The 15,558-nt window shown below is 42.3% G+C and overlaps 1 protein-coding gene across 3 annotated transcripts in view; it reads left to right on the top strand.

Annotated features, from left to right (window-relative positions):
• Positions 1–8,087, top strand: part of PROK2 (prokineticin 2) — a 410,294-nt gene extending 402,207 nt beyond the window's left edge. Inside the window, exons 3-4 of one of the 3 annotated variants that reach the window (XM_082412436.1) lie at positions 4,841–4,903; positions 6,414–8,087. In XM_082412436.1, the coding sequence (XP_082268562.1) occupies positions 4,841–4,903; positions 6,414–6,518 (168 nt within the window). In that variant the 3' untranslated portion in view covers positions 6,519–8,087. Of the gene's footprint in view, positions 1–4,840 lie in introns of all 3 variants that reach the window. The other 2 variants (XM_082412437.1, XM_082412435.1) reach the window with 2 other exon arrangements.
• The last annotated feature ends 7,471 nt before the right edge of the window (positions 8,088–15,558 follow it).

The following is a 15,558-nucleotide window of genomic DNA, read 5'->3' as shown; positions in this document are numbered from 1 at the left end:
ATGGATAAAGAAGATGTGGCACATATATACAATGGAATATTACTCAGCCATAAAACGAAATGAAATTGAGTTATTTGTAGTGAGGTGGATGGACCTAGAGACTGTCATACAGAGTGAAGTAAATCAGAAAGAGAAAAATAAATACCGTATGCTAACACATATATATGGAACCTAAAGAAAAAAAAAGTTTCTGAAGAACCTAGGGGCAGGACAGGAATAAAGACGCAGATGTAGAGAATGGACTTGAAGACGGGGTGGGGGAAGGGTAAGCTGGGACAAAGTGGGAGAGTGGCATGAACATATATACACTACCAAATGTAAAATAGCTAGTGGGAAGCAGCCGCATAGCACAGGGAGATCAGCTCTGTGCTTTGTGACCACCTAGAGGGGTGGGATAGGGAGGATGGGAGGGAGGGAGACGCAAGAGGGAAGAGATATGGGAACATATGTATATGTATAACTGATTCACTTTGTTATAAAGCAGAAAGTAACACACCATTGTAAAGCAATTATACTGCAATAAAGATGTTAAAAAAAAAATAGGATGCATGTTTTCTAAACACATTTTTAGGCAAATAATAGTTTTAACATGTATTGATTTTTAACAATTAGTTTTTTAACAATTAAGAATGCATTACTAAATCATATGTCTACTGGGAATACTTTGCTGTTTAAGAAACATTCATTTCTATTAATACCCACACTTTTAGAGTTTATAAAGATTAGCCATGTCCATCCCATTCTGATTACCCATTGGCTTTGGAAGTTTAGAATTATGTGACTAGTACTTTTATTCTTATTGCTTATTATTTTATCAAAAAATTTTAAATTTAAACAACTATGTTTCCTTCAAAAAATTAATCTTGTTTTTAAATTTCATTCCATTTTTTATGTTAACATTTTTAGCCCTCATTTTGGTTTTCTATTTTTATTTTTGAGCTGCACTTTAAAACTTGACTAATACATTTTCCTTTCCTGAAGCAAAAAATTTCTGATTAAAACCTGGGTCTTGTTCATGTAAAAAAAAAAAAAAAAAGAGGAAGAATTAAAAAGTTATTAGCTGTTTCTATTTCAGAACCAACTTATGGTGAAACATTATAGCCCTAATTTCCAAATAGAGTATAAAATTTTTTAAAATACTGACTGAAATATAACTAATATAAGTGCAAAATTTAGCAAAAGATGGGTGGAAGAATACAAAGTATGCTCATTTGCTGTCACAGATGTCAAGAGGCACTGTCTGCATTTGCTCTCTCAGGGCAGCTTCATGGCCATGATTACAGGTTCAGATTGGCAGAGAGACTCACAAGACATGAATATGCTTTAGGTTAATACGGGGTTTCTCAACCTGGGCTCTTTTGACATTTTAGGCTGGATGACTCTTTGTTGTAGGAGCCGCCGTGTGCATTGTAGGATGTTTATTAGCAGCATCTCTGACCTCTACCCCCTAGATGACAGTAGCACCCCGTCCCAGTTGTGCCCGCCGAAAGTGCCGCCAGACGTCGCCACATGTTCCCTGGGCGGGGAGGACGGGGGAGTGGGAGGGGGCTGGAATCACGCCGGTTGAGCAGCCCTGTCTGGTACTTCATTCGCTGCGCCCTACAGGACACAGCGTAGGAGGTACAGCGTCTTCGCCTCCCTGGGAACTCATCAGCTCCCCGAGCACACAGCTTCTTTTGCCCACTCGTCCACACAGGTGCTGTGGCTGCCATACATGATTGCCAGGGTGTGTGTGTGTGTGTGTGTGTGTGTGTGTGTCGGGGGGTCCCCTTGACTCATAGAAACTACCACTCATTTCCTGCAAATCTTTCATAAGCCCCCTAGTCCCAGAGGCTCAAGGCTCCCCCAGCTCAAGTGCAGTTTCACCCAACCAATGAGGCTGACCCACCATTCCCTGCTTTTCTTTACTTCCTCTTGGGACACACTGCAGTGGGAGGCCCAGGTCCGTGTCAGGTCGACCTCCATCAACCCAGGCCCCAGGTTACCCCTCTCCTCACAGGATGGGAGCAGATAAAGTACTGCATGATTTCGGGTTATGTGAGTATATACCTACTCCAAAAAAATTAGAAGAAACAATTAGAACTTTACCAAATTAAGATACAGTGGCACTCTTCATAGCTATTAAAACCAGAAGCTGTGGGACTTGTCATTTTAATTTTATGCACTGTTATACCATTTGAATTTTTTGGAGCTATGTACTTCTATTGAAAAAGTTGTAACAAGCCTGGTTTTATTAAGATTAAAATTATAAGAGAGCCAGTGCTTTTTATGTCGCTTGACTAGGCTTTTCTGCACGTATCCCATTATGTTTCCTTCTTTAACACAATTGACTCTGTTTTGAGAGACAGCACGAATAATACTTCTGTTTCGTATCAGGACTGTTTTCTCTTTAAAGGTGCTGCGAATGTATTGGGAATCATGCCTTCTCAAGAGTGCTGAAGGTTCTGCCTCGGTAACTTCTAGAATTTGCTGGTTGGAAACCTAGACTATTAGAAACATTGGCTTGAGTGTGTAGTTAATTCTAAAGTAAACCATCACGTTGGTACTGAGTGATGAGCTCCTTGGCTCTATTTGTACATCTGAAGATGCATCTTCCATGAACACTTGCTCATGCATGTGTGACTGTCAGACACCTATTAGGTTTGTCATACAGTGAATGTAGAACTAGCAGTGAATGGACCCGTCAAGAAACGGGCAAGTTATCTATGGGGTGTATCGTGTCAGAAATCGTGGTCTGTGTGGTTAAGAGCTCATAGATGGAGGAGAAAACTGCTACAGGCTGGTCCAGTGAAGAAAGGCTCAGAGGAAGGAGGGAGAAACACAGACTGGATCTTGAAAAAGCATAAAAATAGGAAAAGGGCATTCAGGTATAAAGGGACCTGCAGGACAGTCTAATCATTATGTTAATAAGTTCAGTTGGAGGAGATCTAGGTTGACGCTTCCACAATCTTGGTGCTCTCAGTAAGAAAAAGAATAACACAAAGATATTTTTGAAGGTTTCACAAAAACATACGACCTAGTGAGCACGTTGCCAGGGCCCCTCCTAGACCCTGGAGGGACCCTATGTAAGCGAGAGCCTTTGGCTTCCGAGTTTGGTGGCATTGATCAGTGCCAGACAGGGGGGCTCGGGGCAAAGGGGGAGCTCCAGGACCTGAGAAGTTCACCCCTTTACCTGCAGGGAGGTCACAGCCTATGGTGGGCGCAGGAGATAGGACACACTCGAGAAAATATTTGTTAAATGCCTATGTGCCAGGCAGAGTGCTGTGTCCTCATAAACAAGAGTCCCTTTCTTCCCAGAGCCTGGAGTCTGGGCCTGGTGGTATTTGGAAGAAGATGGAGCTGGGTTTGACTGTGACACGTTCCTTTTCTAGCTGGGTGACCTCAGTCAGGTGCGTTACTTCACCTCAAGAGGAGGCCACTTGGCTTGTGTCAAAACGAGGCAGAAATCTGGCTCCCGCTTTGGTGTGACATTCATACATGATGCCTTGATGTGGCCCGTGGCAGGCCGCCAGCGTTATTTCTTTTTTCTGCTGCTTTTGCTGAGGACGACCCCCGTGACAGGCCAAAGAGTGACCATGGTGTCGAGATGCACAGAGCACCGCACTGAAACCATGAGGGCACTTCTTAGTACCTGAAACTGTCTTACTGGGTATCTGTCATTAAAATTTAAGTTCCATGAAGGGCAGAGGCCTTTCCTGTTTGGTTCGTCACTGTATCTGCAGCACCTAAAATAGGGTCTGATATGCTGGTGACACTCGGTAAATGCCTGTTGAATGAATGAATAACAGACACATGCTCGGTGTTCTCCATGTATACAGTTTGACACCCTTATTACAGTTGGAGCTCACTTGTTCCAGGCTCCTTGGATATCGCTGTCTGTGTTCATTTTTCTCAACCTCAGCACCGTTGACATTTTTTTAGACCAGATAATTCTTTGCTGTGGATACTGTCCCCTGAGTTGTGGGATGTTTAGCAACATCCTTGGCCTGTACCCACTGGCTGCCGGTAGTGCTGCCTCCTCCCCTCATTTGTGACACACAAAAATGTCTCTGGACCTTACCAGATGTCCCCTGGGGGGCTGGGGGCAGAATCACCCCAAATTGAGAACCATTGGTTCGTGTAGTAGTCTGGGGCTCAGTGAAAGGAATCTCTTAGATCTCAGGGTCAAGAAAGGATCATAAAGGTCATGAGTTATAACGTCTCATACCATCCACTTGTAATTGTCCAGGCCATTCCTGCTGCCTCCACCTCCTGTGACATAGTCTCGGTGGCAACAAATGAGCCAGCTATCCGTGGGCCTTTTTTTTTTTTATAAATTTATTTATTTATTTATTTTTGGCTGTGTTGGGTCTTCGTTTCTGTGCGAGGGCTTTCTCCAGTTGCGGTGAGCGGGGGCCACTCTTCATCGCGGTGTGTGGGCCTCTCACTGTCGCAGCCTCTCTTGTTGCGGAGCACAGGCTCCAGACACGCAGGCTCAGTAGTTGTGTCTCACGGGCTTAGTTGCTCCGCGGCATGTGGGATCTTCCCAGACCAGGGCTCGAACCCATGTCCCCTGCATTGACAGGAAGATTCTTAACCACTGCGCCACCAGGGAAGCCCTCCGTGGGCCTTTTGACACACACAGTGACAGAACCATTCTAGCATACGTCTGCATGGAGCCGATGGCCAAGGTGCCCCCGAGTAGACACAGTCATTAGAGCCTTGAAAATAATGCTCTTGCAGAAAGACAAAGGAACTGGAATGGCTCTGCCTGTTCACCACATACCTCCCCTGCCGTCCTACTGCTTCCCTTTCTTCCCTTTGTATTTATTGATCTCAACCATCTCCCTGGCCCTTCCAGAACCATTTTGGAAATGGAAGGCAGGAAAGAAGAAAGAGGAAGAGAAGAAAAAGGAAAAAGGAGGTAAGAAGAACACGAGCATGGGAGCGCCCAAAGATAATGCCCAGAGTAATTGGCCTTGACCGTTGTTGGACACCCATAGAATTGGGTCCATCCAGTCAGTTCAACCTAAAAATAAGGTTAGAACGGTTCTGCCACTGTCTGCAGACAGCCTTTTGTTTGATGTATAAGGAAACGATTTAGAAGGCATCTGGAAGATGCATCTCAGATTTTCTCCTAAGGACAGATCACTGGTGTGGGGCGGCCTCTTTTGGTGGAAAGAATAGGAAATATGGCTAGAATGATACCGAAAGAAGCATTTGAGTTGGGAGGCAGGAAGGATGCATTCCCACGCCTTGCGGAAACTGTAGAAGGATCCCGGAGGCATGAGTCTGTAAGAGCTGGCCTCTCTCCTATTACCCTGGATCGGGTAATTTGCCATCCCATTTCATTGAATATCGATCGCCTCCAGGCCTGGGGTTAAACTTTCTCCCTGTCACTTGCAAAGCATGCAGGTTCTCAAGAGGGCACCACTCCTACAGGGGGAAGAATGGTTTTTGCTCTTTGCCTCTAGAAAGCATACGTGTTTTGAGGGTCCTCCACTTGCCGCGGCACAGAGAACCACCACACCAGTTGCTGGTTGAGCCTCCTCAACCCAGCTTCACCCAAGACATGAGCAGAGCTCTTAGAAATAGCCATGGAACGGCTCTTGGAATGAAGCTGACCTTTCACTGCTGGTTCTGCCTAAGCCCAGGTTTGCTTTATTGCATTTCTGCAAATCGAGCTTGCCTCCTTCCCTAATTTTCCTCTTAGTACTCCCCTTGCCCCACCCAGAATTTTGACTTCATCTCACATCTTTTTTTTGGAGGGGGGAGGAATGGTTTCTGGGGGTTTTTTTATAGTTTTTTTTTTTTTTTTTTTTTTTGGCCGCGTTGCGCGGCTTGCAGAATCTCAGTTCCCTGAGCAGGGATTGAACCCAGGCCACAGCAGTGAAAGCACCAAATCCTAAGCACTAGACCACCAGGGAACTCCCTCACATATTTGCACAAATGTATGAATTTATATATTTCTCATTATCAGTGAATTTTTATTTGCTCACTGTATACATGTGGTCGTGCCCATAACGTTATGTTCTCCTCAAGGAGCTTCAGTCACAGGACGCTCTAAAAAGAATTAAAATGAGAACAAGTAGAAGGCAGTGTAGCTTGCTGGTTAAAAGCTTGGTCCCTCAGGTCCACCTGCCAGCCAGGCTTCAAGTTCTGGATATGTGACCTTGGGCAAGCTCCTAATCTCTCTGTGCCTCAGTCTCTCGTCTGTAAAATGGGTAAATTAAAGTATTTGCCATCTTCACAGAGTGGTCGTAAGGATGGAAAAGGATAATACATTAAAAAAGTGTTGAGCCTGTCGTTCGATGAATAGTTAATACTCAATAAACACTAGCTATTATTATTCAAAGAGATTTCTCAACCAAGTTTTTTTTGTTTTTGTTTTTTTAACATTTCCTGCTCTGACTCAGTTTTCTTTTTTATTTTAGGTTCCATTTTTTGGACGGAGAATGCATCACACGTGTCCATGCATGCCCGGCTTAGCCTGTTCACGGACTTCGTTTAACCGATATACTTGTTTAGTCCGAAAGTAACCACTTTAGAGGAGAAACTTTAAATGTGAACAGCCACACAATGTCCGTAAAGTCTGTTTACCTGTGATTGTACCAAACAAATAATATGCCAGAAAGAAATGCTATTGCTTCCTCAACTTTCCAAGTAACATTTTCCTCTTTGATTTTTAAGTGATGTGTTTTTTCTTTTTTTTTTAATCGAAAGCGGACTTATGTTTTGAATAGAAATGTAAAGTGCAAGGCATTATGGAACCAGTTTCACTTCCCTGTTTGTGTTTTGGTTTGGCTTTTTTTTAATGCCAGTAACTTGTCCATTTTCACAAAAGTGCGGAGAATAGGAATTTGATATTTTGTTACAGAAACTTTTTTTTTCTTAAAACACCCCCTGCCCCACTGCGTGTGCACGCATGCACGCGCACACACACACACACACACACACACACACACACACACACACACACACACACACACACACACCTTGGTCTCTTTCCCTCACTCCTCAGTGAGTTTTAAGACTCTCATTTTATTGTTTGGCATTTTCCTCTGACCCTCTAGCATTTTAAAGTGGGGATCCACATCCTTGAGCTTGCTGGCAGAATCACTGATGAGAATCAAGCTTTTTGCCTGATGCTTAAACAGTGAAAAGAATGTGTAGTTGAACTAGACCCCAAACTTCTCTTATATGGAGTGGAGGCAGGGGTGCTTCTGAACTTTAACTGAACCTGTTATGCAAGTGGGTTTCAGGTCTGTGGTTTGACTAGTATGAGGACAGAAAGAATGGGAAGTCAAAGTAATTTAGTCCAGATTTCTAGATTTGGGATTTTTTAAAAAGACTTTTCCAGTACAATATTACATTTATTTCTTTTCCTTTTTATAAAGTTTTTTTTTTTTTTTAACGAAAGTCTCCTAGTTAGAGATGTTCTAGAAAATGTCACTTGAAGAGGAAGTATTGATTTTAATCTGGCATAACACTAGTTATCATTTTTAAATCGGTATTAAGTTGTCATTTAAACTTTATTTGTAACCCAAAGGTCTGTTGTAATGGATTGCCTGACATCCCGTCATTTGTACCTGTATCAATATTGCTGTGTAAAAATTCTGTATCAGAATAATGACGGTAGTATATATCATTTGATTTATTTTTAATATCATATCCTTATTTTTGTCACAGCTGTCAGTTTTTATTACAAGCGGATTTCTATATAGCCCACGTTCTAAAATGGGTAAAGACTCCAAAGTTGGTAATATAGCACTAACAGTGTGTAAGTTTTCATTTTATGGACAGAAAAGTTCTGTTTGCATGAGTTTTAAGGTAGTATGAAAATAATGTGTTAAATCATTGAGGTTTTGGAGCATGAAGGAAAATCATGACATGCAAAACTGACTGTTATCAGGAATGGACTCACGGGATTTCACTGTCTTGATTCAGCAAATAGTAGCAGGGTGTTGATCACGGGTGGTTAGGCAGGGTGCTAGGTGCTGGCCGTACAGCGATGCCAATGTAGCCTGGCCTTGAAAAACCCACCAAGTGTTGTAAATGGATTCAACGTTGCAAATAAACAACTTCTGGAATGTGTTTAACTGACTAAAGTGGCCGTGCTAACCCACTAAGAGCTGCAAAAAAAAATTGTCCATTTTGTAGTTATTTATTCAGCCAGGGCTTACAAATGCACATTATGTGTAACTTTACCTCTGGAGTAATGTGTCCCATAAGTGTATGGGATTTTGCTGTACTAAGTACCATACTTGGTCATAGAAGGATTATTTTTGGTTCAGTTTAGTTTGGGTTCAAGAAACATTCCTTGGTCAGTTTGTTGGAAAAGAAAAATAGACTTCAAGTGGAATTATGGGTAATTTTGCTCAATGCTCTTTTTATATAATGTTCAACATGTCCTTTTTCATAAGTGGTGAAAACTTGATTGGGTCCATCATTCGTTTCCCCCCAGGATAAAAGACATAAAACTTTTATAAAATTTTGCTTTTACATATACCAACTTAGTATTTTAAATCACTACCTAAAAACTTAGACTACATGTACACAGCCAAGAGAACAAATGTGGAGCTTGTGTAGAAAACTTAGAACTGTACCTACTGACTCACTACGATCCAAAGAAAAACAGAACTTTGTCATTTGTTACCTCTCTCCTTCGTTATTATTTTTATTGAGTGTACCCTTCTATTTGATTATTATTTTTTAACTTGTTACCAGAGTTAGCACCTATCAAACCATTGTTTCAAAACCCTTGTGATCATGCTTCATGGCAAGTCTTTAAAATAATTCTGTGCAAAGCACACAAAGTCTTGGGCCATAAAGATGGTGGTGCTGTTTCTTCCAGTCTCTAGGACAATCTCTCACTGAAGCTGGAACTTCGTAGGCTGGAATTTCTAAAAGTAAGGTAAAGTGAGAATTTATGCAAGAAAACTTAAGTCAACTATCTAGTCTGATATAAATATTGTGAATGGATTCCATCCTTTCTAAGGTAGAAATAGACCTTATGCCAGAAGCTACTGACCAAACTCAAATGGACCTTTGGATTTCTTGGCAAACATTGATTTTCATGAAAACTGTCATGTCTGACTTGAGCCTTTTTTTAAGAGCAGCATTTTTTTTAACTGTAGAAAAGTGTGTGCCAAAACTGTGCCCTTACAAACCCGGTTATCTAACTGAAGACCTTCATCCGTCCCAGCGTATCCCTGTAGTCTTTTGTTGGAGCTTTACCAAACCAGACCAGTGATAGATGAAACACATAGACAGACTTTACTCATCATTGGTTCTCTCATCAGAAATCTCACCCCACTCTTCTCTCACTTCATTTTTCAGAAGATTATAAAGTCAGGGACCATTTTAATGGTTTTCACAAGTGGCGTTTTCTCACGTGACTGGGAACAGGCCTGTCCCCTAGAGACAGTACTGAGGCTGGCATGAGTGTGTGTGGTTCATTCTCCAAAGCAAACAAGCAAAACAGTAACTTCTTCTTATGGAAATTTTTAAACATCAACAAAACTAAACAAAATTGTATGAGGAAGCCTCTGTCTCCATCATGCAGCATCTTATCAATAATGATCATCTCAATGCCAGTCTTGTTCCTCCTCTACCCACCTCCCACCCCATCCTCAAACCTTCAGCTCTCCTGTCTTGTCTCGAATCAAATCAGTTTGGTCCCTTCTCCATAGGGTCCACTGTGAGATGGACAGGCACAGCCTTGTGTGTTGGTAGTAACATCAATCCTTCTTTTATGATGGCTCTCTGCTTAGATGTTGCCAAGGACCTTTCACTGATCAGTCTGTCCTCCTAAACATTTCCTCTTAAGACATATTTTTGAAATCCCAAGTTGGAGTTCAAAATGGAGGAGCGAAATATTTTCAGACCCAGGATGTGCGTATATGAATGAATATTTATTCTTGTATAAAATTTTAAAAGAAAATATTTGCTGCTCAAAGTAAGAAATTTTCACAATAATATTGCTAACTATGTATTGTGATTGGGTTCTGGGAGTTAAATGTAGTCTGCTATCGTTAGTCCATTGGACAACTGATGTTAAATATTCTCTGTTAATTCTCCTGGATTCGGTTAAGGAGGGGGAAAATCCCTGAATGGAAGGTATGGCTGGTAGACTCCAATTGTCTTCCACAATTCATTCATTCATTCTCAAATTCTCTCTCTCTCCCCGCCCCTCCCCCGTCCCTCTCTCTTTTCTCTCTTTCCTCCCTCCCCCCTCCTCCCTCTTTTCTCCCTTCTTTCTCTCCCTCCCCTTGCCCCTCCCCCAAAAGGTTTTACCTGGGTACCTGGTCACTCATCCAGACATCTAGAGACTGCATTTACCAGCAACCCTTAGCCAGATGTGACTTAGCAGTGGAGCGTGGGCAGAAGTGATATGCCTCACTGCCTTAAAAGTAAATTGCACTCCCCTTCCTCTCCAGCAGGGAGATGCAGCAATGAATCTGGCTCCTTTGGACCCAGAGAGCGAAGGTAGGGCTAACCCACCAGTGGGTCACTGAACGACTTCCTGAAGCAGTCACCCAGCAGCCCAGAGAAGCAGTTCAGCCACTCCGATTCGAGGGCTCTGTTAAAACACTTCCGCTTCTCCCCTAATCAATACGAATGGAATCATTCTTTTCAAAAGTGCATCATTTGGTTAATACTTCTTTCTGTGATCTTAAAAACTTTGTCTTGGTGTTCTTGCACAGTGGTTGCCCTGCAGAAGGTGAACTCAACCCCCAATCCCCCAAATTGGTTTGGATGTTGGGACAGATGCTGCCACACACACTGGGAAGACGTGACAACATGGATGACTCACGTCGTGGGATTTTCTGGTGAGAACAGAGCAGGTGCGCGTCAGCCCAAAGTGGCAACAGCGAGGCAGTTTGGTTGGTTTTAGTTTTTAGTATGGTCAGGAGGCAGGGCTGGGTGAGAATTCCTACCTGCTGGGGCTGTGGGGAGGAACAGAGAAGAGAGTGTGAGGCTGGAGCGTGGTCAGTGCTCAAACATCCAGAATGGAGTTTTCATCTTTATTGCAGTCCTGAAAAAATATCATAATGAGAAACTGATAACCAAATGGAAGAAGAATCTTCAAATCAGAAATGGTTAAATTCACATTCTTTGGTTACAAGAGCGTTCCTGTTCCATACACTAGGAAAACGTGTAAATGTTTTTTTAATTTATTTATTTTGGCTGCGTTGGGTCTTTGTTGCGGAGCGCGGGCTTTCTCTAGTTGTGGCGAGCGGGGGCTACTCTTCGTTGCGGTGCGCGGTGCAGTGGCTTCTCTTGTTGCGGAGCACGGGCTCCAGGCATGTGGGCTTCAGTAGTTGTGGCGCACGGGCTCAGTAGTTGTGGCGCGCGGGCTCAAGAGCACAGGCTCAGTAGTTGTGGCGTACGGGCTTAATTGCTCCGCGGCATGCGGGTTCTTCCCGGACCAGGGATCAAACCCGTGTCCCTTGCCTTGGCAGGCGGATTCCCAACCATTGCACCACGAGGGAAGTCGCTAAATGTATTTCTTGCTTCTACTGTTTCAAACTCAAATATGTCATCTACCCACGAATTAAGAAATTTGGGAGACAGGGAGAGTCACTGAGGCTCATTACAACCGCACGTTTTCTTATGACGTTTAAATGAATTTTAATCTCATCAAGAGGTGCTAGAAAAAAAAGAATAAACTTCAAAAGACAGACTTTCAGTGAACGAAGGTGTTTTTCCAACTAGCAAAAAGTAAAGTAACATGCCGTTAGCAGAAGACTAATCACGCCTTTGTATAATTGTGTTCCTTTTAATAGAGGCAGGTATTAAATATATATCTAAAGGTGTTTAATTCTAATATCTTTATAAAACTTATACAGTAACTTACAAATTAAAAAAAAATCTTTTGTCAGACCACATGTCACCCTACTCATAAAGGATTAGAAAAATTATGCAAATCAAATTCTAGAAATAGCTTTGGTATCCCATAATTCCTCAAGATAGATATGCAAATGAACTGGATCGTGCCTGTGAGTTAAAAGAATTACACACTATACAGTTAAACTCTTTAGTATGTCACTCTCCAGAATGAATACCTGTGACAGGGGTTCTTTCCTATCTGTTCTGCCTTTTTTCTTCTACTAAGCACATTGCAATGCAAATTGGTCAGGACTCAGGGACTATAGGGGGAAAATATAACGGGGTGGTGGGGTAAAAGGAAAAAAATAAATATGTTAAATGAAAAAGGCGAGGACAAGTTTCATCCCCTCATGCATTTTAAATTTTATGATCTCTAGAGAATATTTTAATAAGGCATGTATTAAGTCAGCGTTGCAACTTTAATAAGTTTTCAAAGCCTTTCAAAATTACAGCACATCTACGTATCTTCAAGAAAGTGAAACCATTTATTGCACCCTCCAGGTTCCAACACAGATTCTAACCGAAAAACAGTGTGTGCTTCTCAGATATCACATCCTGGCAGAAAGCAAGATTTCCATCCCAGAAAGCTATGCAGACTGGCATAACTCAGGTAATAAAAATATCTCGAGTGATGTTTTCAAATATACACTTTCCTACCAGTTTACATCTTCTCTACCGTAGACTAGGCTGGCCAGTTAAAACTTCATTTGTAAATGACTAAATTACTCCTCCTAGAAGCCAAGTGGTAAAATAGCTTTAATTTACCTGTCTCCTTAATGTTACTGAGAAATAAGACAGTTGCCTTTATGCCTTGACATTGCAGCTTAAAACATTTGTGCATGTTTTCTCTGTGTAATTTGAAGTGACTTTGAGTCTTCAGGCTTTCAGATATAAATTTCAAGCTATTTATTTATCTTAAATGCCTGCAACCAGTATATAGGGTGAATCGAATACTTACTAAGACTTTTCTTCTCCTTTTCCCTTGAACAAAGCACAAAATACCTTTTTCTGTAGCGTTAAGCCTGCTACTCCTCCTTTCTTTGAAAAGCGAGGAGAGTGGTCTCCTGGAGAGCTACCTGTTTGATTTCTGTTCGGTTCTGACATTTCTAATCTGATTTGCTGGCTCTCCCTGCAAAAAGATTTTAGGTAACAAACTTTCTCCATTAAAACGACCATATCCCTTACTGGCACTTGAGCATTCTCATAGAGTTGGAACAGAAAACTTTGAAGAGAGAATTATGTGGTTTTATTTCCCTTAGAAACACTTACTTTGAAAATGGACCCCAGAGTGAGGAGAATGTGGGAATCAGAAAGATGGGGAAGATGGAAACTGGACAATTTTTTGTTCCGTCTTCTGGTTTTTCCTGCTTCCCTCAGTAGGGCAACCAGAGATAGTCTGCCTAAGGGCCCTTTCTGGGCAATCGGCTGTGAGGTCTGTTCTCCTCATTATCCCGAGCTCTTTTTCTCAATCTCTCTTCTGGCGTATCTCATGTTCTGCCTTGATTTATGGTTTGGGGCACATTTGCCAGGTTTCTCCAATTACCTTGCTAACTCATCAGCAAGAGAACTGGACCTTTCTTATCCTCTGTGTTCCCCTGCACTTCCCAACATAGAAACTGGCTTCTTATTCACTTAAATACCTATGGATTAGATGCATTCATTCAAGTGGTTTTCCAGATTCCTATAACTAAATTTATCATACTAAAAGCTTAAAAATACACTGATCATGATAACAGTTTTTATAAAGTGCAATTAAATAGAACCAGCCTTGTAATAGTTATTTTTTAAAATCTTCTAGATTTATTTCAATCTAAGAAATCAAGTCAAATTTATTTTATTATTTTTTTCCAGAGCCAGGTTAATCTAACAGTTAACAGCAGGCTGAATGATCTGATAACTGGAAATGTGAATTGAATTAAATAAGCCTAATTTTTAAAAATTTGTGACTACAGTTCCAGGATATCAGGCATATCTGTCAAGGGAGTGGAGAGGATGGAATTGTTTTAAGTATTGTTGCAGTTAATTGTTGCTTCAAATAACAGGCTTTCTGAAAATATTAGTGGCTGAAGCAATAGCAGTTTTTATTTCAAGACCAGAAATCTAAAATCTAGAGATATGAGGTTGCATATTTGGGTAAGTAGATCAACAATGTTAAAACAGATGTCTGCTCTTTTTATCTTTCTGGTCTGCTATTTTCACCACGTTGACAGTATCTCTTCTCATGGTTGCAAGATGGCTGCTGTGGCTCCAAGCATTACAACCTCATCAAAAATATCCCAAAAGGAAGGAAAAGGGAGGGCAAGAGGGCTCTGTTCTTAGGCTGAGGTAGATCCCAAAAGTCTTGTCCAAGTTGGAGAAAAAGCATAAAGAACCCCGTGGACTCAGATCAAGTTTGCTTTTAATTTTTGTTTACTCCAGAAACAGCTAATAAACAATGCAAAGGATAACGATATGGGTCTAGAATACGGATGGGTGGAGACAGTTTCCCATTACCTCCTTTGCCCCTCACAGAGGGGGTCTTGAAGTCCAGTGGTCTTGGAGGGTCACACAGAGTGGCACGTCTACCAGGTGAATGGAGAACAGTGTTTTGAGTCCACTGCATTCTACAACCTCAGCCATCTCAATTCACGGACAACTTGAAATGCCAGTAAGCCGGCTACTCAGCCCACCGTGGCACTCAGATCTAATGACTGTGTTTGGAGACTTGGAAAATTTTCAGGACCTGCACGGGGACAATCTCCCCTTCTCTGTAGAGGTTAATTCACCCTTTATGTCTAAGAGTTCAGCCTGTATGTTTGAAAGCTTAACAGCAGTTGAGTTGGGAAAAGAGGAAGTAAGGACTTTGGACGCAAGAAACAACGCAGCAAAGGCATGTTGGTGTGACCCAGTATGGTCTGTTCAGGGCACTGCCAGTGACTTGGAGTGGCTGGAGCACAGAGCCTGAGTAGGGAGAGGGAGGATGTGAGACCAGCGGGGGAGCCAGGAGCCCAGGTGTGCACCATGAGAGCCCAGCAGAGGGGTGACTGGGCCAAGAAGGCCTTCCAGAAGTCCTGGATCTGAGTCCAGCACAAACCTGATGTTCAGCCAAGACCCAGGGGTATGGCTGTACAGGTTAGTTATGCCCGTGCCATCCCAGTTATTACATATTGTGAATATTGCCTCTGCTCTAGAGGAGCTGGTGAGGGATTCCCCAGGCAGAGGAGGGGGACGGGCTTTCCAGGGAGAGCTTATACAAAGGTAACCAGAGAAGGGAGAGATGGAAATACAAGGGGAAGATGAGGCCAGGGTGGTGGAGGGGCCGGACCATAAAAGGCCTTCTGTGGCAAACCAGAAATTTGCACTTGTATGGGTCATGGAAAGACAGTGAAGGGTAGAACCAATCCTGCCAACCCAGTGATCCATCCTGACTCAGCCCCAGGACCTGGGACCCTGTTAACCTCTTAGGGGCAGGGCATTTGAAAATGTAGATGGCTGATGGTGAGCCCAAAGCCTTGGCAGAAATGATTGTGTTGTATTTTCTTTCTTTCAAAAAGAGGAAGAAAGAAAGGAAGAAAGAGAAAGGGAAGGAAGAAAATAAAGAGAAGGAGGGAAGGAGGGAGAGAAGGAATAAGAGAGGGAGGAAGGGAAGAAAGAAGAGGAAAAAGGGAAGAAAGGAAAAGGAAAGAAAAGAGGAAAGGTAGAAACCAA

This window comes from Balaenoptera physalus, assembly GCF_965194825.1.
Source record: "Balaenoptera physalus genome assembly, chromosome: 11".
Taxonomy (NCBI): Eukaryota; Metazoa; Chordata; class Mammalia; order Artiodactyla; family Balaenopteridae; genus Balaenoptera; species Balaenoptera physalus.
The sequence above is the reverse complement of the archived record's forward strand: the minus strand, read 5'-3'. Positions and strand labels throughout refer to the sequence as shown.